The sequence below is a fragment of the Apodemus sylvaticus genome, chromosome 3 (genome assembly GCF_947179515.1).
Source record: "Apodemus sylvaticus chromosome 3, mApoSyl1.1, whole genome shotgun sequence".
NCBI lineage: Eukaryota > Metazoa > Chordata > Mammalia > Rodentia > Muridae > Apodemus > Apodemus sylvaticus.
In genome coordinates this window covers 143,368,287-143,392,409 of record NC_067474.1, presented here as the reverse complement: position 1 = coordinate 143,392,409, position 24,123 = coordinate 143,368,287, and the positions used below count along the sequence as shown (strand labels likewise).

Below are 24,123 nucleotides of genomic sequence, written 5' to 3'. Positions count from 1 at the left end.
GGGAGCGTGCGGCTGATACCCAGCCGGGGCTGCGGCGGTTAGTCCTCTCTCGGCCGCCGTCGCCTCCGACATATTGCCCGCAGGAGCTGCGGCGGTGAGCGGAGAGCGCTGGGGGAAGGAAATGGGTGAGCAGAGCTGGCTGGGCTCATCCAGGGTCGCGGGATAGCAGGGAGCCTGGCTGCTTACTGCCGCCCCACGCGGACCGGAGTCGCGGGGAGGGGGAGGGGAAGAGACGCGGCGCTGGTGGGACCCCGCCCCTCCGGTCCTGAGGGGGCGGGTCACTGCGTGGTAGGCGGAGCTTCAAAAAGGGAGAGAGACCCTAGGGGCTTGGGCTTTCTTTGGGGCACACAATTCTCCTGACTGCAAATAGGGGCCGGGCACCCTGTTGGGAGGGGCTGAGAGCTAAGGGTGCGGCTTTAGGCTTGTGATCGCCGGTGTGGGGGGAGAATCTTCTGGACTATAGGGGTTTACGCTGAGAGCGGTGGGGCCGAAGGGACACCAAACCCACCAAGGGAATTTGATTCAAGCTTCTTGTCCTAGAGAGCTTTGCCAGGCTTGAGGGCGGGGTCTTTGGGTTGACAGTTGTGTGTGGGAGGGGTTTCTGGGCTAGGGGCTTTCTCTGGGTGCAGAGTTTCTAAATGATAGTGGGTGTGGGCTGAGTTCCTGGGCTGAGGGTGTGTGTGTGTGTGGGGGGGTTGTTTCCAAACCAAATATAACAGTATGTGAACTGTGCTTCCGGTTTGGGGGCTTGAAGTCAGCTCTTTGGACATGCATATTTTGAAGAGCTGTCAGAAAACCTTAAGAGATAGAAAAGCTTGGGCACAGTGTGTATGAATGGAGGCTGCTGTGTGGCCATGAGGAAGCTGAGTAAGTTATAAACTTCGATTAAGGGTTTGGGAGTTATGTGTAGGATGCTGCCTGGGATCTTAGGCTAGGCCACTAAGCTTAGGGATATAGCTTTGTAAAATCTTGGATTCACAACCACGGTGCTCTTTCTAAGGCCATCCTGATGTTAAGCTCAGGCCGTGGGTCGTTGAGTTAGATCTCAGAGCCCTGGAGGAAAAAACTTGTCTCAAACCTGGCCAGATTGTAAGCTTCTGGAGACTCAAATCCAGATGAAATCCAGCAAATACCAGAGGTGAGCAGCTCAGGAGTCAGGGTCTGAAAAATCTTACCAAACTGGTCCAGTGAACTGGAGTAAGGGAAACGGCAGTAAAAATAACAGTCTGGTAGTGTATGCCTGTCATCCTAGCACTGGGGAGACTGAGCTAGGTGGATTGTGAGTGTGAGGCTACCCCGTGCTACATAGTAAGTCACTTAAAAACATGAATTCACGAACCTTCCATTTTAGCGGGTGAGGCAGCAAACGTGAGCATGTAAGGTAATTTCAGGGGTACTGGAGAGGTTGCTCAGCCCTTGGGTGTGTTTACTTTTGCAGAGTGCCTAGCTACAAAGCCTAGTAGCCACATTGTGACTCATGACCATCTCTAGCTCCAGCTCCGGGGACCTGAAGCCCTCTTCTGGCTTCTGCACTCATCGGGCACACATGTAGTACACATACATGCACACAGGCAAAACAGTCATACGTGAAATATATTTCTAAAATTGTTTTTTAGAAAGACAATTTCAGAGAGTGAATTGTGGAAAAAAAAATAGAAGGAGTTGAGGAACAACTCCTAAAATGGCAGTGAGCGGGCTAGGAAAAGGCTCCAGTGGGTGAAGGGCTTGCTCTGCGATCGTGAGGGCCCAGTTGGGTTCCCCGCCTGTCTAGAAGCTGGCTGGGCCAGTGTGACAACCCACCTGTAATCAGCCCCGGTACCTGGGAGGCAAAGATGGATCCCTGAGGCAAAGCAGTTGGTGAAATGGTGAGCTCTGAATGCAGAAAGAGCCCCTGCCTTGGTAAACGAAGAGCAGCACAAAGGAGAGGCACTGGCCAGCCGGGCAGTGGTGGTGCACACCTTTAGTCTCAGCACTTGGGAGGCAGAAGCAGGCAGATCTCTGAGTTCAAGGGCAGCCTGGCCTACAGAGTGAAATCCAGGAGAGCCGGGGCTACACAGAGAAACCCTGTCTGGAAAAACCAAAAAATAAAAAAGGGTTGAGAGGCTAGAGAGATGGTTCAGTGGTTAAGAGCACTGACTGCTCTTCCAGAGGTCCTGAGTTCAATTCCCAGCTTACAACCATCTATATAGGATCTGATGTCCTCTTGTGGTGTGTGTGAAGACAGCGACATTGTAGTCTTACACATAAAATACATAAAACTAAAGAGAGAGAGAGAGAGAGAGAGAGAGAGAGAGAGAGAGAGAGAGAGAGAGAGAGAGAGAGAGGGAGGGAGGAGGGGAGGGAAGATACCTTAGTTCTGAATGTGGTTACTACACAAGTGTGAGAACCTGAGTTTGGTCTCCTGAACCTGTGTAAAAAAGGTGAGTGTGGTGGCCTGAGCTCGTAATCCCAGCACTGTGGAGTGTGAGGCCTATGGATTGCTGGGTCTCGCTAGCCAGCCAGCCTAACCTAGTTGGCAAGTCCCAGGCCAACGAGAGGTCCTGTTTGGAAGTGACAGGAACAAGGACAAGGTGGAGAGAACTGTGCTGACCTGAGCCCAACTCCACATGCACCATGTAAAACACACGCAAGAGGTGACACGTGTGCTTGATGGAGAGAGAGGGGCCATGGATACCCGGAGCACTGAGTAGGGTGGGACACAGGCAGAGAGAGCATAGCAGGTGGTGAAGAAGCAGGCAGGGGCTGCTTCCCAGGCTCCAGGGAGGTTTGAATGAGAAAAAGAAATGCATGAGCCCAAGGCTGGTCTCGTCAACATAGCAAGTTCCAGGACAGCCAGGCTCACATAAAAGAAACCCTGTCTCAAAAAACCAATAGAAGGAAGGAAGGAAGAAAACAAAATACTAGCTAGGCAGTGGTGGCGCATGCCTTTAATCCCAGCATTTGAGAGGCAGAGGCAGGTGGATTACTGAGTTTGAGGCCAGCACTCTGGTCTACAGAGTGAATTCTAGGACAGCCAGGGCTACACAGAGAAACCCTGTTTCAAAAAAAAAAAAGAAAGAAAGAAAGAAAGAAAGAAAAGGAAATAAAGAAAGAAAACAAAACAAAATGCCAGTTAATCAAGATAGCACTGCTGTCGTCCTTGATATATGGCCTACAGGAGGACGAAGAGGTCCCAACAGGACATCTTACTATCGAAACCCACTCTGTGAGCCAGGATCAGCAGGGGCCTCTGGTGGGGGCCACTCTTCTAGTGCATCGGTGAGCAGCGTCCGCTCTCGAAGCAGGTAAGCCACCTCTGTGTCTCCCCCCCTCCTGTTGTAGTGTGGATCAAGCTGTCCCTCGCTGGATTTTACATGCCTCTTGGGGCTAGAGGGGACCAGAGTGAGCTCTGAGGTCAGTCACTTAGAGAGAGGCCGTGAGATTCTATGGAAGCAACCACAGCCCTTGGTCCTGTTGGGGTTCTGCTCCAGATCTACTGATGGCTGGCACAGGCTGCCATCTGCTTCTGGCCCTCCTTTTCCGTATTTGAACAGCAAGCCTCCTAACTCCCTCCTGGGAAGTCTGGGAAGACCTGAATGACATCAGGAGAGGAAAGGCTTTTCTCTTTCACTCCCTTTGCTGGCCAGGCACGATAGGGAAGACATCATCCTTTCGAGCTTTTTATTACACCCTTTTCTGATGTGATACACCGTCGTGTGCTCCAGAAGCTTTTCCTGGTCAGGCGCCCAGCTTAGCTCCTGATACTACTGTTTTCTGCTTCCAGGACCACTTCTGGGACGGGCCTCTCCAGCCCTCCACTGGCTGCCCAGACCGTTGTGCCTCTGCAGCACTGCAAGATCCCTGAGCTGCCAGTGCAGGCCAGCATTCTGTTTGAGCTCCAGCTCTTCTTCTGTCAGCTCATAGCCCTGTTTGTGCACTACATCAACATCTATAAGACAGTCTGGTGGTACCCGCCCTCACACCCACCCTCCCACACCTCCCTGGTAGGTGTTCAGCCAGCGTCTGCTGTGTGTGCATGCGTGTGTTTGTGTGTGCGTGGCATAGCTTATCAAGCACCACTGTATACCCACTATATACCCAGCTCCATATTGGGCATATTGGATGTAGAGGAAACAGGAAATTGAGGGCTCTTAATCGTGCTGGGCACTCTAGAGGCAGCAGAGTTGATGCTGACAGACTCTGTCCTTCGTCTTGTCTGAGAGATGAGTTGTGGAAATGTACGAATGTTGCAGGGGTGCACAGAGGAAGAGATTCAGGGACAGTGACATGGTGTTGGAGCAAGAGTGCTCACACACCACTCTCTTATCCCCAGGGACTGTCCCACTTCCCTTCTCTGGGTCCTGTTCTCCTCCTCTAGGTAATTTCCTGGCCTGAGTCAGCTGGAGGCCAAAGAAGGTCAGGGAATGGGGACAGTCTCTGTGGAAAGGACTGGGCAGGGGGAGATAGTGGGTACAAGAAAAACTTATGTATGAAGAAGGGGCCCTTGTGACCCCCAGGCCTCTCTGCCCCCTGACAGAACTTCCACCTGATCGACTTCAACTTGCTGATGGTGACCACCATTGTTCTTGGCCGCCGCTTCATTGGGTCCATCGTGAAGGAGGTGATTGGGTCTAGAGGCTGGCCAGGGGCTTTGGGGTTCCCCTTTCCCTGGGATGCCAAGGAGACACACCTGGCCCCTTAGCCCTAAGGCATTTCCTTTGAGCACCTTGTAGTTTGATAAACATTTCTGGTATCCCATTGGCTCTCCCAATCCACTAGGCATCGGAAAGGTGGACCTTACCAGATTCTTCCCAGATTCTTGTGCACCTTTCCCTGGGTGGGATTATAGACCATTTTTGGTGGGATTTGGGCGTAGCTTCTGTGGCCTTCATCCAAGGCCCCATCCTGTCCTATCTCACCCCAACCCAGGCTTCTCAGAGGGGGAAGGTCTCCCTCTTGCGCTCCATCCTGCTGTTCCTCACCCGCTTCACCGTTCTTACGGCAACAGGCTGGAGTCTGTGCCGGTCCCTCATCCACCTCTTCAGGACCCACTCCTTCCTGAACCTCCTGTTCCTCTGCTATCCGTGAGTACCCCTCACCTCACCCTGGCATCCGGCACTTGATTCTGCCCTTTTATAGCTGGGTTATCAGGCCTCCATGTCTGGAAGACTCGCAGGCAGATAGGCAGCAACAATAACCTCTCATGACATCTGATGATAGCGCCTGAGATCAGGGTGATTAGGATTTTTTTTTTATTTTATTTTATTTTTTTTTTTGTAGAAGAAATTGAAGTGGTATAAGCTATTCCTTCTGTACTGATGGAAGGTTGGAATGGGACTCAGGTCTGAATGAATACCCAGGGGACTTTCCAAGTGGGAATGCATAGGCTGGCTTTGTCTCTCTTTTCCTTTCTTTTCTGTCTTTGTTGTTTGCTGTTCGCTTGTTTAACTTCCGTTTGACTTCCGTTCTCTCTGTATCCCTTGCCTCCTTTTGTCCCTTTCCACTCAATGTTTATGAACTCTCTTAGGGGCTTTTCAAGTCTTTGTTTACATGTTTCTATGAGTGTGTGTGTGTGTGTGTGTGTGTGTGTGTGTGTGTGTGTGACACCTGTATGTGAGTGTGCACAAAGGCATGTGTAACACATGCCTTTGTGCATGTGTGTGAGTATGTGTTGACATAGCTGTGTGTGTGAGTATATGTGAGTGTGTGTGCGACACACACTTGTGTGTGTGTGTATGTGTGTGACACACCTGTGTGTACACGTCTGTATATGCACTTGTCTCCACCTGTGTGTGTGAGTGAACGTGTGTGACACACCTGTGTGTACACATCTGTATATGCACTTGTCTCCATGTCTGCTTAGCTCCATCACCTGCCTCTCCAGAGACTCAATTGTTCAAGATGGAGATCCCAGAACTGCCCCTTTCTGGTCCAGAATCAAGCAAGCTCCTCTACCGACTGACTGTGCGTTAATAGTTACTTCCCAACCTCATCCTTTCTGGTTCCTGAACGTCCTCAGGATAGACCAGTCCTGGCTCTCGGGAAGCAGCATAGCCAGGCCACCTGCTGTTCTTGCTGCAGGACTAAGAACGTGCTGGTCGGGCCCTCATGCCTGCTTTATACGGAGGGTTTTTCTGAGTGAAAAAGTTATCAGCTGGACAGTGGTTTCACACACCTTTAATCCCAGCATTTGGGAGGCAGAGGCAGGTGGATCTTTTTTAAGTAAGGGGTGAGCCTGGTCTACAGAGCAAGTTCCAGGATAGCCAAGGCTACACAGATAAATCCTGTCTCCAAAAAACCAAAATCAGTAACAAGAAAAATTATATATAGCATAGTACCTCATATCTATTGCCATGAAAAATCTCTCTCTCTCTCTGTGATTATTTACAGAACATCCTGGGGGACTGGAGAGATGACTCAGTGGTTAAGAGCACTGATTGCTCTCCTAGAGGTCCTGAGTTCAATTCCCAGAAACCACATGGTGGCTCACACCATCTTTAATGGGAATCTCATGCTCTCTTTTGGTGTGTCTGAAGATAACTACAGTGTACTCATATGCGTAAAGTAAATAAATAGAAAGAAAGAAAATCCCAGTATGTTACAGTAACATATAGTATAGGAATATATGTTTTTAAAGTGTAGTGATGGGCATGGGGCACACACTAGTAACCCTAGCACTTAGGAGGAAGACGGAAGAACATCAAGATTTCAAGGTCCTTCCATTTAACACATGCTTAATCAGTTTAAAAATTTTTTCATAACTTTGTATGCCTTTTGAAATTTCCTTTTGTAAAGTATTTTCTCACATCATCTGAATAAATTGCTTTTTACATAACAAACAAACAAACAAAAGAGTTCAGGATCACCCTCAGCTCCATAGTGAGTTGGAGGCAGCCTGGACTACATACAATCCTGACCTGAAAAACCAAAGCCGAACCAAACCAGTGCAGCTGTTGATGAGGGCTGGGCCGCACCTCAGCCCTTGTGTGAAATGCACATGCTCTTAGGCTTTATCGTCGCCAGTACCACAAAACTAAGAAAAACAACAAAACAGGCTTTTATAGAGTTAAATGTTTTTGTAGGAGGTGTGTCAATCACATAATTAAAATCTAGAAGAGATAAAGTAGACTGTTTGCCCAGCGTGTGGAGCGTCTGGGCTGAGGTCTCCAGTAGCACATGCTCTATGCATAGTGGCCAAAGCTGGACCTGAGCACTGAGGGGCCTCCTGAGGCGGAGGCAGGAGGGGCAGCTTCAGGCTTAACCTCGGCTACATACCAAATTCAAGTACAGGCTAGTATGTAGAAAACTTCTCTCTTGAGCTCTGGGGTGATGGCTCAGTAGTTAAGAATACTTACTGCTCTTAGCAGAGGATGCACCCACGTGGCAGCTCAGAACTGTCTTAACTCCAATCCCAAGGGCTCTAATGCCCTCTTCCTTCCCTCAGGGCCTGACACCCTCTTCCTACCTCCAGGGCCCTTTATGCATATGCAGGTAAAATACTCTTACACCTCTCGCCTGTAATCCCAGCACTTGGGAGGCAGAGGCAGGCGGATTTCTGAGTTCAAGGCCAGCCTGGTCTACAGAGTGAGTTCCAGGACAGCCAGGGCTACACAGAGAAACTCTTGTCTCAAAAAAACCAAATCCAAAAAACCCAAAAAAACCCCAAGTCATACACATAAAAACTTATATATGTAAAAAATATCCCCCTCACCTGCCACAGAATTTCTCTGCATAGCCTTCTGTTCTGGGGATGGCTTTGAACTCAGAGATCCACCTGCCTCTGCCTCCTGAGTGCTGGGATAAAAGGCTGCCATCGCTGCCTGGCAGTGACTAAACTAGTAACTAGCAAGCAGTAACTTAGGTGCTTATTGTTAGACTGTGAACTTCCATAGGCCGAAAAGGTGAGGGTCTGTCATCAGGGGGCACCCGTCCGAGGCCTCGGTCCTCACGCTTCATTCAGCCCGACCTTGGGATCTGCCCCACTGGGCCAGAGCACTGGGCCGGACGACGTGAGTGGGGAGTGAAGATCTGACAGGTAGTTTGCACCATCAGTCTCCGCCTGGCTGCTGGCTTCCATTCCAGCCAGATTCCCTCTGGGGTCTCTCCTCCGGAAGGAGCTGCTGGCTGCAGGGCACCGTCCATAATAGAATCATACAAGGTTCAGCTGCGTGGCCCCCAACTACCCCGTTACAGAGCCACAAGGGAGGCTCCTTGGAAGCATATTATGCTCTAAGTATAAAATACAGAACAGATCCTGGAGATGGCCTTCAAGTAAAGACAGACAGCCATCTCCTTAAGAAACCTAAACCCTCTGGTTCTGTAGCAACTGTGCTCTCTGTGCTCTGAAATAGAATATTAAAACCATTTTCTCTCAGTGTGGCTACCAATAAGATCTACTGTACACCGTGGCTTCCTCACAGATCATCACGTCACTCACTGCCTGCTTTCCGCACCGGTCACGGTCACCATGTGCTTGTTCTTGACTCTTTCTTTTTGCTGATTTAGATTCCTACTTTTTTTTTTTACTATTCATATTATGTATGAGTTCTAGGAATGAAAGTCAGGTTTTCAGGCGTGGTGGCACGTGCCTTTACTGGCTCAGCCAGGTCTCTGGCTTTTACCCACTTTTTTGATCTATTATCTACTTGTCTGTCATCTCTGAAGGATTATGTCCAGGACATCATACGGGTGCCAAGATCCTATATGTATGACGCTGTAGCGATGATAAACATTTAAGGCACGTTTCCCTGTGTGCCACATTGTGTAGAGTACATTTAATACCTGATTCAGTGTAAATGCTATGTAAAAAGTGTCTACCTCACATAAAGCTGCTAACTATTGTCTAGAGATCCGTGCCAGTGGGAAAAGTACACATGTTAAATGCAGACACAGCCAACAGTCATCATAGGCTTATGTCCCGAGTACACATTGTTAAGAATGTAACATTCCTTCCGTCCCCAGTAGCATATGCCTGTAATCCGAGCACCTCAGAGGCATAGACAGGAAGATCTTGAGTTTGAAAATTGCCTGGTCCACACAGCAGGTTAAGGATGAGTGCAGCCTGGGTTATAGTAAGACCCTGTCTCCAAAATAATTACATTTTAGCCCATGCTACTTACACATGCAGATTGTTATATTCTTTCAGGTTACAGAACCTGTTGAGTTTGTCCTCAGAGTCCCAGCCACACGCTCCAAAACCCCTTGACTAGGTTTTCCTAAACCTACTTGAATGCTGCATAGGGGACATGTGTGTCCCGGTCAAGGATCTATTTCAGCTCCTGGCACATAATAGACACAGAAGAAATATTTGTTGTTAAATGCGCTCCTCTGCAAAGGGAAAAACATTGTCTTACATATGCACGCGGTTACACAACCTAGATCTGTTTTGTGGCATTGTGTCATAATTGGAGACAAGGTCTCAATATATAGCTCGGGGTGGCCTCAAACCCGAGATCTTCCAGCTTCGGCTTCCCAGGGTTCAAATGACTGGCACATGCCACCGTGCCCACCTTATGCTGGTTTTGTTTGCTTGTTTCTGGTTGTGGAGACAGAGTCGTCTATGTAGCCTTGGCTATCCTGAACTCACTCTGTAGACCAGGCTGGCCTCAAAGTAAAAAATCCTCCTGTCTCTGCCTCCCAAGTGCTGGGATTACAGGTGTGCGCCACCACACCTGCTCACCTCCTGCTTTTAATTGATTGGAGGTGTTTTGTGTTTTAATTAATTAATTAATTAATTTTGGGTATTTATTTATTTATTTTTGAGACAGGGTTTCTCTGTGTAGCCCTGGCTGTCCTGGAACTCACTCTGTAGACCAGGCTGCCAGGCCGGCCTCGAACTCAGAAGTCTTTTAATTTCTCTTTTTTCTGTTTTTCTTAATTTATTTGGTCCCAAACAGCTCTATGTCTAAACCTAGGTTCTGTTTCTTCTGTAACTAATTGTATAATTCTTGAGAACTAACTACACTGTTCTGACCTACAGCTTCCTTGAGAAAAGGGTAAAGTCATAGCACCTAATGCCTGCTATGCTTCTAAGAAAGAAGGGGTTGCATGTAGAAGACTTAACCTGTATCATAGACTGTGCCCGATGAATGTGGGTTGCCATGGTGACTGTTAGTTATCACCATGCAGAAAAGACCTTATCTCTTGCTTCCTACTGTATCCTCAGTTCCAGCATGCACTCAATACCAAGGAGTGCTTTGAACCATTGACTTGGATGGAGATGGAGAGAGACAGGAGAGTGGGATGGGAGGGTTGAAGCCCAGAAGGGAGGTCAGCGTTGTCCCCCACCCCTGGGTGGAGGGTCTGGATTCTGAGCGGAGGACCGGCCTGGCCTCTTGCCTCTGTCTTCCGCTGCAGGTTTGGGATGTATATTCCGTTCCTGCAGCTAAACTATGACCTCCGCAAGACGAGCCTCTTCACCCACGTGGCTCCCATGGGACCCCGAGAGGCAGCCAGTGGCCTGGCAAGGAGTCGGGACTACTTTCTGACACTGCGGGAGACTTGGAAGCAGCACACGCGACAGCTCTACGGCCCGGAAGCCATGCCCACCCACGCCTGCTGCTTGTCACCCAGCCTCATTCGCAATGAAGTTGAGTTCCTCAAAATGGACTTCAATTGGCGAATGAAGGAAGTTCTTGTCAGCTCCATGCTGAGTGCCTATTATGTGGCCTTTGTACCTGTTTGGTTTGTGAAGGTACATAACTCAACACAGGCCAAGTGGCCTGATGCCCACCCCTCCCACCCACCCCACCCCACCCTACCCCCACCCCTACCCCACCCCCACCCCTGGCCCAGCCCTTCTGCGTGCATAAGTAACTTTCCTGGGATTTTTGTTGTTTATTATTGTTATATCTGTGTTTTCTAGATATGTCTATGTGTGTGTGTGTGTCTGTATGTGTATATGTCTGTGTTTATGTGTGTACAACTGTTTGTGTCTGTGTTTATGTGTGTACAACTGTTTGTGTCTGTGTGTATGTGTGTACAACTGTGTATGTCTGTGTTTATGTGTGTGTCTGTGTGTATGTCTGTGTATTTGTGTATGTGTATATGTGTGTATATGTGTGTGTGTCTGTGTGTGTGTGTGTGTGTGTGTGTGTGTGTGTGTGTGTACATATAGGTGGAAGCCAGAGATTGCTATTGAGTGTGTTCCTCAGTTGCTCTCCGCCTTATTTCTGTCCCTGAGTCTGGGGCTTGCTGATTGGGCTGTACACAGAGATCTTCCCGCCTGCTTTCCCAGTGCTGGACACACAGATGCTGCCCCCCACACCCAGCTTTGTTACTTATGTTCTGGGCAGTGGAGCTCGGGTGCTCAGCCTCGTACATCAAGCACTTGACCAGGCGAGGCATCTCTCAGCCTCATCTCTGCATGTGATAGGAGCTCTGGAGATCTGGAATGCAGAGGACAAGCTTCCCTGAGAGGAACTGACCTGTCTAGCAACTCCTGGTCAGTGAAAGTGGCTTCGTATGTCAGTGGCACAGGCTACTTTGGCACAGGTCTGGGAGTGTCCTAGTTTGCCACTGAATAAAGAAACCAGTAGCTGAGGCAGGAGAGATGGCTCGGCGGTTAAGAGCATTGTCTGTTCCTGCAGTGGACTAGGTTCCCAGCACCCATGTCTGGTTAACTTTAGTTCCAAAGGTTCTGCCAGCCTCTTTTGGCCTCTGCAGATAGTGCTACATGTGGTATACCGCCCCCCCCCCCTCGCCCCATTCAGGAGAATGTGTGTGTAGGCATGTACATGCTGTGGTATGTGTGTGGAAGTCAGTGCACACCTTGTAGGAGATGCTTTGTCCCTCCACAGTCTGGGTCCTAGAGACTGAAGCCACATTGTCAGGTCTGGAACTGTCCCTCTGGCCCCAGAGGAAACTTTAAAGAATGGAGGTTAGAGGCTGGAGAGATGCTCAGTAGTTAAGAGAGCCCAGTTCCCAGCACCCACATGGCATTTCATAACTATCTTTAACTCCAGTTCCAAGGGACCCAGTGCCCTCTTCTGGTCTCTGCAGGCCCTGCATGCACATGGCACACAGACATACAGTGGGTAAAACACTCCCATCACATAAGTATCTTTTTCTTTAATGTGTATGGGAGCTTTGCCTCTATCTATTGGTCTGTGCACCATTTCTGTGCCTGGTGCCCTCAGAGGCCAGAAAAGGATATTAGATTCCTCAGAACTAAAGTTATAGATAGTGTAAGTCACCTATCAGTGCTGAGATTTGAACCCGGGCCCTCTTGAAAAGCAACAGTCAGTGCTTTTGACCATTGAGCCACAACTCTAGCCCCACATAAAATAATTAAAAAAAAAGAAAAATAAGACGTTGGGCTGGAGAGATGGCTCATTGGTTAAGAGCACTGACTGCTCTTCCAGAGGTCCTGAGTTCAATTCCCAGCAACTACATGGTGGCTCACAACCATCTATAATGGGATCTGATGCCCTCTTCTGGTGGGTGTCTGAAGACAGCTACAGTGTGCTCATAGAAATAATAATAAATAAATAATATTTTTTTAAAAAGTGGATGTTGCCAGGCGGTGGTGACGCACGCCTGTAATCCCAGCACTATGAGAGGCAGAGGCAGGCGGATTTCTGAGTTCAAGGCCAGCGAGGTCTACAGAGTGAGTTCCAGGACAGCCAGGGCTATACAGAGAAACCCTGTCCCTAAAACAAACAAACAAACAAACAAACAAAAATTGGCTGTTGAGAGAACTCTCTCTGCAGAAAACTTTGATATATATTCAAATCTCTTTATGTCTAGGTGGTCTGTGGTTCCTCTTACCCTCATCTAACTTATGAGGAAAGAACAGACAAGTTAAATTATTTGCCAGAAGTCACATCGTTCATGGTTAATGTGCACCCGAGGCAGGATTGCCCCACTCCCTTGGGTGCTCATGTGTGCACTGGCCTGGAATAGGGGACAGTAGCATAGTGGCCACCAGAGGAAATTGACTGGTGGGGACATGGGGTCCAAGCTGCCCTTTTGCAGTGTGTAATTTTTGGTTCCAGGTGGTCTTGAAATCTTCACAGTACTCTCCTAGCTTCTAGGTAGAATCAGGGAGCGGAGCGGGAGTAGGCCGCTGTGGATGTCCTGAGCATGACCCTCTTCTCCTCTCCTCAGAACACACATTACTATGACAAGCGTTGGTCCTGTGAGCTCTTCCTGCTGGTGTCCATCAGTACCTCTGTGATCCTCATGCAGCACCTGCTTCCTGCCAGCTACTGTGACCTGCTGCACAAGGCTGCCGCCCACCTGGGCTGCTGGCAGAAGGTGGACCCGGCCCTGTGCTCCAATGTGCTGCAGCACCCGTGAGTTACCCTACCCTGCTGTGCCTACCCAACCCCAGCTCCCCTGGGCAGGGTATGGAGTCACTTGCCCTCCTGCTCCTTAACCCGTTCAGTTGGCCAGCAGACTAGTCTTACATAGTCGGACATGTGTCCAGAATATGGTGGGGCTCTGGAGAGACCTGTTGTTTGTCCTTGGGGGGCTTACACATGAACCGGCTGTGGGAGAGAGACAGGTGATTCTGCCCAGCCATCTACCCGGCTCATTAGCTCTGTTGTCCACTGACTGACTGACTGACTGACTGACTGACTGATTGCTCATGCATGCAGTCATTCCTCACTCCTGTCACGTGCTCACGGAGTTCCTCAAGCATTACACATTTCCCATTCCTTCAGGAGCCACTCTCTTCAACCTGGGGCTCTGGGTCAGGCGGAGGAGCTTGCTCTTTGACCTATAAGCTATAGAGGACTTTAAACAGTAGAAAGAACCTTCCAGTGTCCGCTTATGAAAACCTCAGTCAGAGCAAGAGTGGTTCTCTGTTGGCTCATGGTAGACCCTGTCTGGGGAGGGGAGCTACAGACTTGAGTGATGGGGGAACTTAGAGGGGGAAGTTAGTTCCGATGAGTGAGGCAGAAGGCCTGCTGCAGAGCAGAGGTTCACACCTCCTCTGCACAGGAGCCCTGAGGGGCCAGGCGGACCCTCCTTTAAACTCCTCCTCCTTTCCTTGAACCACAATCCTTTTCCTGATTGTACCAATCGTCCCTCATTGAAAGTTCTCATGTCTGAGTCAGAAGCCAGGCAAGAGGCTGGCTTGTCAAGACCTCAGTCAGAACAAGAGTGTAGAGGGAGGCCAACGGGAGTAGGCCTGCCTGAGTGGAGAGCTCAGAGCCCGAGTGCCCTTGGCCTGATGCTCCCGGCAATCTCAGTCCTTCCCATGTTGTTGAGGAGACTTACTGAATTGCCTCTGCCCAGCCTCAGGCACTGGGGTGGGGGTGGGAGTGGAGGAATACAAAGAGAGAATGCTTCTGGACTTGGTGCTGCACACCTTTAGCATGCGGGAGGCAGAGGGAAGTGCATCTCTGAGTTCAAGACCAACCTGATCTACAGAGTGAGTTCCAGGACAGCCAGGGTTATACAGAGAAACCCTGTCTTGGAAACACAAAACAGGAAGGAAGGAGGGGTCTGCTTGTCTGCACCTCACTCAGGCCCTTGATGAGCTGAGGCCTGGGAGCCCTTCTTCCCCCACCCCCACCCCTCACCCCCTTCATCCTAACACATGGCCTCTAGCTAGAGCCGGTCTCTTTGGGTTCTCATGTGCTTTATGCACTTCCACAGCTAGCCTTTCCCATGATGCACTGGAATGTTCTTTCTAGCCTCTCTTCTCCCCTGACCACCTGGAAGAGCCAGGTGCCCCGCCCACCCTACATTCTCTTCCCCAACTGCCTTCTGTGACTTCTCCTGCTCATCTCTGGACTAAACGCCTCTGGAAACCACGCCCTTGGCTGTGTAGCAGTCAGCTCTCTCTCCTCTTCCACCAGAGTGCCTGGTGGCTTGTGGGAATTTATTTTTAATTATTTTGTTTGTTTTTAATAAACTTTTCTATCTTTTTTTATGATTTATTTATTATATGCAAGTACACTGTAGCAGTCTTCAGACACACCATAAGAGGGCATCCAATCCCTTTACAGATGGTTGTAAGCCACCATGTGGTTGCTGGGAATTGAACTCAGTACCTTTGGAAGAGCAGATACTTAACCTCTGAGCATCTCTCCAGCCCTTTTTCAGTTTAAATTGGTTTATTTTATGGTTATGAGTGTTTTGACTGCATGCTTGGTGACCACAGAGGTCAGAAGAGTCTTCAAAACCACCTAGACCTGGAGCTACAGATGGTTGTGAGCCAACTCAGGTGCTGAGAATTGAACCCAGGTCCTCTGCAAGAAGCAACAGTGTTCTTAACTGCTGAGCCATTTCTCTAGCCCGGCCAATTTTTTAAGGTAAAATTTACATAAAGTAAAATATACTGTACAAACTACACATTTTATAATTCTTTCAGGATTTTTTTGGCTTATTTTGGTTTTTTTTCAGTGTTTGGTTTTTCTTGAGACAGGGTTTCTCTGTATAGCTCTAGTTTTCTTAGAACCTCGTCTATAGACCAGGCTATCCTCAAACTCTGAGATCTGCCTGTCTCTGCCTCCCAAGAGTTTGGATTAACGGGATGTACTGCCATGCTCAGCTCTATGGCTGGGCTTTCTGCAGATTATGCCCAGAGTTACATAGTGACCTGGAGGCCTCTCCTCCAGTTTAAAGCTTGGGCCTTTTGCTGGAGTCGTCTCCCAGCCACCATTTAAATGTACCCAGACTATTCTAGCCTGTGACCCACCATGGGGCTAGTTCCTTACCTCCCTGATCTGCTCTGGTCCAGTCCATGTTCCCTTCCTGGTCCATTTGTGTGTGTGTGTGTGTGTGTGTGTATGAGTATGCTATTTATGCACACCAGAAGAGGGCACCAGATCCCATTACAGATGGTTGTGAACCACCTTGTGGTTGCTGGGGATTGAACTCGGGACCTCTGGAAGAGCAGCCAGTGCTCTTAACCACTGAGCCAACTCTCCGGCCCCACAGTTCCCGCTGTGTCCACTTCTGCTTGCATCCTCAGTGTCAGTCTGCCCAGATGTTCTGTCCTCTTACTACTTCCCGCCCAGTTGTTGGCCATCAGCTCTTTATTACAGTCGGCAAGGCACTGAGACAGCACCTGATATATCTCTTACATTACCTTTAGGCAGATGAGGTAGGACAAACATTTTCCAAATAGAAAACATAAAACACAGCCGTGCATGGTGGTGCACGCCTGTAATCCCAGCACTCTGGGAGGCAGGGGCAGGCGGATTTCTGAGTTCGAGGCCAGCCTGGTCTACAGAGTGAGTTCCAGGACAGCCAGGGCTACACAGAGAAACGCTGTCTCAAAAAACCAAATTCCAAAAAAAAAAAACCCCAAATCCAAAAAAAACCAAAAAAAAAAAAAAAAAAAAAAAAAAAGGAAAATAAAATAGGAAGCCTGTTGATGACAATGCAAAGTCCTGCCGTGGTCGAGCTCTGGCAGTGCGAGTCAACTGCTGATATAGACACACCCCACTACAACTCAGGGAAGGTCATCCCAACATCTCTCCCTTCTAGTTCTAAAACAGCCTATCTCTACCATAAACTAACTATAGACTGTAACAATTCTGAGATCTAGAAGCCCATTCACCTGGTCTGGTCTATTTGCTTCTGACTACCCTGGAGACTATGTTTACTGTCTGTCTTATCTTGGGGACCAGAGTCTGCACCTAAATCACTTTCTTATCACCACTTAAGCTTTCTTTTTCTTTTTCTTTTCTTTTTCTTTTTTTTGTTTTTGTTTTTTGTTTTTTGTTTTTTTGAGACAGGATTTCTCTGTGTAGCCCTGGCTGTCCTGGAACTCACTCTGTAGACCAGGCTGGCCTTGAACTCAGAAATCTGCCTGCCTCTGCCTTCCAAGTACTGGGATTAAAGGTATGCCCCACCCCCCCAACCCTAGTTCTGATTTTTAAACTGAAGCATATGGGCTTTGAATTACTTATATCTCCTGACTTATATCCTCTCATTCTTAATTTATTGGCATCTGTATAAACAGTAAACTTCTGATTTAAATGTTTCTCTAAATTTTGTTGTATTGTTTGCTAAGCGTTTCCTCCTTATCTGGGTCTACTCCATTCTGATTCTTCTTAGAGAGGACATAGAAAACTATAACCATACATGTTTCCCTGCTGGTGACTAAACACAGGTGTACAGGGGCCAAAGCCCTCTGCCATGGTGTTTTTCTTTTTTGTTTTGCTTTTGTTTTTGATTTTTAGATTTATTTATTATTATTTCTATGAGTACATCGTAGTTCTCTTCAGACACACCAGAATAGGGCATTGGATCCCATTACAGATGGTTGTGAGCCACCATGTGGTTGTTGGGAACTCAGGGCATCTGGAAGAGCAGTCAGTGCTCTTAACCACTGAGCCATCTCTCCAGCCGTGTAGTCTCCTTTTTTTTTTTGTTTTTTGTTTTTGTTTTTTTTTTCCAGACTGGGTTTCTCTGTGTAGTCCTGGCTGTGGCTGTTTCCGGAACTCACTCTGTAAACCAGGCTGGCCTTGAACTCAGAAATCCTCCTGCCTCTGCCTCCCAAGTGCTGCGATTAAAGTCATGCGCCACCACCTCCCGGCTTGTTTTCCCTTTTTTAACACAGAAAATATTTTGCTTTTTAATCTCCCACACTTTTCTCCTTCCCTTGGAGAGTTTACTTTCTTATATAAACATAGTGTTTCTTCTCTGACTGTTTATACTCAGTTTCTTACCTTTCTTCAGTGTCTAAGCACACTTACAAAACATTTCTATTTCTCTTTTACCACTTCCAAACATATTTATCTCAGTACTTATGCTTCCCTAAACTCTGTCCGGGAGGGCTTGCCTGTTTTGAGCAAACATTATAGGTTCTGCGGCCCTCAGCCAGGGATCACTCCCAGCTCGACTTTGGATCTGTGCATCCCTCCTCTCCTCTCCTCAGCTGTGGGTGCTGGGCGACTGCTTCTGCCAACTCAGGGCTTGTAGGCAGGCTGACATCTCCGGCTAACCTCGGTCTCCCTCAGCCCAGTGAGGCCAGCCTCCCTCAGCCCCTCTGCAGACACAGGCACACACTAGCGCTCGGTGCACGCAGACACACACATACACACACACACACTTCTTTTATTTCACTACTGCTTAGTTTTTCCTTTTCTAGAACTTTATATAAAGAAATCAAAGCCGGGAGGTAGTGGCACACACCTGTAATCCCAGCACTCTGGGAGGCAAAGGCAGACGGATTTCTGAGTTAGAGGCCAGGCTGGTCTACACAGTGAGTTCCAGGACAGCCAGGGCTACAGAGAAACCCTGTCTCGGAAAAAAAACCAAATCCAAATCCAACCCCCCCCCCCCCAAAAAAAGAAGAAGTCAAATAGACACTCCTTCGTCCGGCTTCTTTGACTCCATGTGATATCTGTGAGGGTTATCCTTGTGGTTGTATGTTTTGAAGTGAATGAGCCAGTGAAGAAGCAGGAATATAGTTACATGAACGCTGTTGATCTGTTCCTGGCCTGACAGGACCTTGAGGTCCCTGCAATCTCATAGGCTTTGGAAGGAAACTCTGCTCTTATTTGGCTTCTGTCTGTCAGTCTGCCTGTCTCTCTTTCTCTCATTGTTGTTGTTATTGTTGGTTTGTTTTTTTTTTCCAAGACAGGGTAATCCTGGCTGTCTTGAAACTAACTTATTATAGACCAGGCTGGCCTCAAACTCAAAGATCCACCTGCCCCTGCCTCCCAGTGGTGGGATTAAAGGCGTACGCCACCACCTCACAGCTTCATTCTCAATGCCAGGCTTGGTGGCTACTCTGAGGCCACAGACATGAAGTAGATGCTGTCCTAAAGGAATGAACACAGCTAAGAAACAAACAAGTGGTAAACACTGGGAATGTAGACAAGGAAGGAGCTGGAACTTCAAGGAACAATAAAAGACGCTTAGTTCTGTAAAGAATTTGAGAAAGGCTTGCTGGAGGTTCTTAGGTTTCGAATGATAAGAAAGAACCTGCCAGGATAAGACATCAGTCAGGAAGATCCCTCTATTTGAAGGGCGTGCCTTTATTGTTTGTTTGGTTGGTTGGTTTTTTTGGATTTGGTTTTTTCAAGACAGGGTTTCTCTGTATAGCCCTGGCTATCCTGGAACTCACTCTGTAGACCAGGCTGGCCTGGAATTCAGAAATCCTCCTGCCTCTGCCTCCCAGAGTGCTGGGATTACTGGTGTGCACCACCACTGCCCAACTTGGAGGGCATGTCTTATGCAGGGATATGAAAAGTGCAGTGGAAGTCAAGGGATGCCTTACAGGAGGGTCACGGTTAGGGTTAGGATCTCAAAAAGCCATGTCAAATCTGCACAAAGATATTTCAAAGCCTTCTGCACATGTTTTGTTTTGTTTTTTAAGATTTATTTAATTATATTTATGTGAGTACACTGTAGCTGTCTTCAGACTCACCAGAAGAGGGCATCAGATCTCATTACATGTGGTTGCTGGGAATTGATCTCAGGTCTTCTGGAAGAGCTGTCAGTGCTCTTAACTACTGGGCTTTCTCTCCAGCCCCCCCCCCCCCCACCTTCCGCATATTTTAAACAGCATCATCACATTCACTGCTGGTCCACGCAGGTAGCTTTGTGGTGAACCCATAGGAGATTACAAGTGAGGCAAATAGATAGGAAAAGGTTTTTCTTCATAATCCCTCACCTCTAAATGTCCCCAGTGCAGTGACTTGCTTATGGCTGTTACCCCATTTTATAGAGGAGACAGCTGAGACCCAGAAAAGGAGTCCCAGTGTCAGTACTCAAAACAAAAGTAAGCCAGTCACCACCCTTGCTGGGTTGAGGACAAAATGTACTTTTGGGCTGTGCCTGCAGGTGGACTGAAGAGTGCATGTGGCCGCAGGGTGTGCTGGTGAAACACAGCAAGAATGTCTACAAAGCGGTGGGCCACTACAATGTGGCCATCCCCTCTGATGTCTCCCACTTCCGCTTCCATGTGAGTGTTCTTCTCTTGGCGGGAGCTGGAGGGGGGTAGGGTGGGGTAGCCTGATCTTCAAGGCTGGGAGTGGGTGATCTCAGTGTGGCAGGGGACAGTTATGGCTCTTCTCAGTGTTGCCAATACTCTGAGGAAGATGGTGCACACATGCAGCCCACGATGGCCACACAGATGAGCATCCGCAGCTCCCTTTCTCTGCAGAGTGCGGGATAGAGGGAGAGATGATCATACAATAAAAGAACGGGTTCTGAAGGTTCTCATGTTTCCCACTATTAAACCTAGCACTGGGAGACAGACAGACAGACAGACAGACAGACAGATTATTCTTTTTTTGTTTGTTTTTTGTTTTTTGGATTTTTTTTTTTTTTTGAGACAGGGTTTCTCTGTGTAGCCCTGGCTGTCCTGGAACTCACTCCGTAGACCAGGCTGGCCTCGAACTCAGAAATCCACCTGCCTCTGTCTCCCAGAGTGCTGGGATTACAGGCGAGCGCCACCACCGCCCGGCTGACAGATTATTCTTAGCAGTAGAAGTAGACTGATGATTCAGTGTTGAGTGCCATGTATTAGCCGGGCGGTGGTGGGGCATGCCTGTAATCCCAGCACACTGGGAGGCAGAGGCAGGCAGATTTCTGAGTTCAAGGCCAGCCTGGTCTACAGAGTGAGTTCCAGGACAGCTAGGGCTATACAGAGAAAGCCTGTCTCGGGAAAAAAAAAAACCAAATCCTGAAAAAGAAAAATAAAGCTATGCATTTTAACTTATCCAAAGGCACTGCATTGAGAGACTTGGGAACTCCTGCTGAGGGCCTGAGTCAGCCCAGGGGAAAGGGCAGAGGCAGGTGGATTTCTGAGTTCAAGGCCAGCCTGGTCTACAGAGTGAGCTCTAGGACCTCCAGGGCTCCACAGAGAAACCCTGTCTCAAAAAAAAAAAAAAAAAAAAAAAAGGAAACACCTTGTAAGACTACTGAGGTGTAGCTGGACTCAGCAAGGCTGCCCACCTCCAGTCCCGGTTCCTAGCAGAGAGCTCCTGGCACCACTCTGAAGGAGCTCAAATTCTCTTCCTTCCTAGTAGCCTCTGCGGAAGCTGGGGGACTCTGTGGAGCTGGGGTACTAAGTCACGCACGGCTTGGGAGATGGTTGATCTGGGCAGTTAGCTTCATTTCTCAGCGAGAGGAGATTTGCTTTGATCCTCACAGTCTCTCAGTGCAGGCCTGAGCCCAGCATCCTGGTCTTTGGCTCCACTCTGGCCTCTTCCCCACCCAGTCAGCAGTCCTTCAGCTCTAGGTGCTTTTCTTGTGAACAGATCCCCAGACATAGAGTGCTCTGGAACTTAGCAGAAACAGTTTTTTTTTTTCTTTTTTTCCGTTTTTTGGTTTTTGAGGCAGAATTTCTCTGTGTAGCCCTAGCTGTTCTAGAACTTACTCTGTACACCAGGTTGGTCTTGAACTTAACAGAGATCCAAGTGCTGGGATTAAAGGTGTTGATTGCCACTGCTAGGCAGAAAAAAAATTTTTTTTAAGATCTGCATTCTGTTTCCTTTGAAACACCTTGTAGCTGTACCTTGTTGGTGGTGCACGCCTGTAATCCCAGCACTCTGGGAGGCAGAGGCAGGTGGATCTCAGAGTTCAAGGACAGCCTGGTCTACCGAGTGAGCTCCAGGACCTCTAGGGCTACACAGAGAAACCCTGTCTCAAAAACAAAAAAACAAAAAACAAAAAAAAAAAAAAAAAAAGGAAACACCTTGTAAGACTACTGAGGTGTAGCTTGGCGGCGGTGCACGCCTGTAATCCCAGCACTCTGGGAGGCAGAGGCAGGTGGATCTCTGCGTTCAAGGCCAGCCTGATCTACAGAGTGAGTTCCAGGACAGCCAGGGCTAAACAGAAACTGTTTCTCTAAAGAAACAAAAACAAACAAAAAAGAGGTATTGCCATGTCCCACTGGGCTTCCAGTGCAGGAAGGGATGCTGCAGAGGAGGGAGGATGTCCTAGCTATTCAAGCTGTGGAGTATAATAGCTCTCCATACTTTTGATAGGTAGCAACTAAAAATAAATACATGGCTTTCCATGTGGCTGATGTAAGGTTTGCTGAGCTAAAGTCTGCTGCACATATAAAGCCTGGGCTCAATCCCTAACACTGAAAAAAAGAAAAGAAAAAAGATTCTGATTTGTTGAGTCCCAATGATACTACAGAGGATAACATTACAAAAACATTGGGTTGGGTGTGGTGGTGTATGTCTTAAATCTGAACATTCAGAAGGCGGAGGCATGCTCATCGCTGTGAGGGTAAGGCCAGCCTGGTAACAAATAAAAAGAAGTTGTTTTTTGGCCAAAAAGAGTTTGAAATGTAGGCAAGCTCTCTTAGGAAAGGCTTCTTGGAAGTTATCTTCCTCAGCTTATGTGGAAGCACTGTGCAACACAAGTAGACACAGATGTGGTGTCTGATCCCACACCTGACCTTTCTGTCTTCCCATGCGCGTGCGTACACTCACACACTCACACACACACACACACACATACTCATGCACACACACTCACACACACAGGGCCCCAAGAGCTTGTCCCCTTGACCATGCTTCAAGATCTCCTACTCCGAGATACAGGTTTCTGGAGCATGGCCTCTGGCCTCTGCCTACCCTCTCCTGGGTAGTTCTTTTTCAGCAACCCTCTGAGGATCCTCAACATCCTCTTGCTGCTGGAGGGCGCCGTCATTGTCTACCAGCTGTACTCCTTAATGTCCTCTGAAAAGTGGCACCAGACCATCTCCCTGGCCCTCATCCTCTTCAGCAACTACTATGCCTTCTTCAAGCTGCTCCGGGACCGCCTGGTATTGGGCAAAGCCTACTCATACTCAGCCAGCCCCCAGAGGGACCTGGACCACCGGTTCTCCTGAGTCCCGCAGTGATCCTCGAGACAACATCCGGGCTTCACCCAGGGGCTTCCTGGCCAAGGGCTCTCTCGGGGTTAGGGGGAGGGGAACAAAAAACAAAAAACAAAAAAAACAAAAAAACCCACCAGAGCTTTGTATTTTTGTTACGTACTGTTTCTTTCTTTGATAATTGATGTGATAAGAAGAAAAAAGTCTTATTTTTATACTCTGAACAAGCCTGTGTCCTGTGATTCTTTCTCTCCTTCCTGCCTGTTCGTCAGAGTCAGAACTATGGGCTTGTGAGGCAGGAAGCTCCACTTGTGGCTTCTGTGGCTCTCCTCCAGTGGCTGGGAGACGTGGACATCCCAGAGGCCACGGTGGCCATGGTGGCTGCTGCTAACTGAATGCGGGTTGTGTACAGATGCTGCTGTGTGTACTGCCCCAGGCCTTGCCAGCCCTAGGAAGATGTGTGCTGTGTGTGTTCACTCCCACAGGTGAACTGAAACTCGGAGCTCTAGTGACTTGCTCAGGGTAACTTGGCTACAGAGTGGCATTAAAATAAAAATCCTGTAAAAGGTGGTGACACTGTTGTCCTAGAAGAATATGACTTGTTTCTCCCAGCACATAGTCACTGCCACCCTGCCCTGTCCCCGATAATGGTGCTGGGCCTGGATACTGCTCCACTGGGGAGGGACCGCTAGCAAGATGGGTCAGGGGGTCAAGGCACTTTGTACCAACCCTGACAACCCAAGTTCCATCCCTGGGACCAATATGGCAGAAGGCAGAGAACTGACTCATGTAATTTGTCCTTTAGCCTCTCTCTACACTCACACATCAAATAAATGTAATTTTACATAATCTTTAGATTTATTATTTTATGCATATGAGTGCTTTGTCTATATATGTTCCACATGTGTGCCTGGGGAAGAAGCACTCCAAGGGGGTGCCCTTGGGAGTTAGAAGTCGTATTGAACCCACTGAGATTGGGATTGCTGGTGGTTTGTGAGTCCCATCTGTTGGGAATCAAACCTGGTCCTCTGAAAGAGCAGCAGGTGCTCTGAATCGCTGCCCCAACCCCAAAAAGGTAATTTTAAAATTTTTATTTTATTTTTTTTTAAAAGGCAGCACAATGGGGAGCCTGCTAGAGCTCTCAGTGCTTCTGAGGTGATAGTTAGGTTGCTGGGGTCACTAGATGGGTGTGAGGACGAACGCTACCTCAGTGAGAGTGAAGTATCAAAGGGTTGCTTGACTCCGGTGTGTCGGGAGTAGGCCAGCAGTATGTGGTTCCAGTGTTTGAAAGTGAAGAAAATGGAACCTCTCTGGAAAGCTGGATGGAGTGAGAGATGTGATTGGGAGCAAGCTGTGTCCCAGAACAGAAAAAATGTTGTGGGAAGGGTCAGCTGGCT

At 48.4% G+C, this 24,123-nt stretch overlaps 1 protein-coding gene across 2 annotated transcripts; it reads left to right on the top strand.

Annotated features, from left to right (window-relative positions):
• Tmem39b (transmembrane protein 39B) lies at positions 1–23,505 on the top strand. 2 transcript variants are annotated; one of them, XM_052177482.1, is made up of 9 exons: positions 1–125; positions 3,158–3,284; positions 3,764–3,983; positions 4,517–4,600; positions 4,909–5,063; positions 10,336–10,672; positions 13,087–13,274; positions 19,735–19,855; positions 22,499–23,503. In XM_052177482.1, the coding sequence occupies exons 1-9, from the start codon at positions 122–124 to the stop codon at positions 22,739–22,741; spliced, it is 1,479 nt and encodes a 492-aa protein (XP_052033442.1). In that variant the 5' UTR covers positions 1–121; the 3' UTR covers positions 22,742–23,503. The 2 variants fall into 2 exon arrangements, with proteins under 2 accessions (XP_052033442.1, XP_052033443.1); XM_052177483.1 differs by lacking the exons at positions 1–125; positions 3,158–3,284 and adding an exon at positions 4,313–4,395 and having other exon boundaries at positions 3,946–3,983; positions 22,499–23,505.
• Positions 23,506–24,123: the final 618 nt, after the last annotated feature.

Coding starts and splice junctions, on each gene's coding strand:
- Tmem39b (XM_052177482.1), top strand. Junction 3,984..4,516: donor CACCCTCCCACACCTCCCTG/GTAGGTGTTCAG, acceptor GCCCCCTGACAG/AACTTCCACCTGATCGACTT. Junction 10,673..13,086: donor TACCTGTTTGGTTTGTGAAG/GTACATAACTCA, acceptor TCCTCTCCTCAG/AACACACATTACTATGACAA.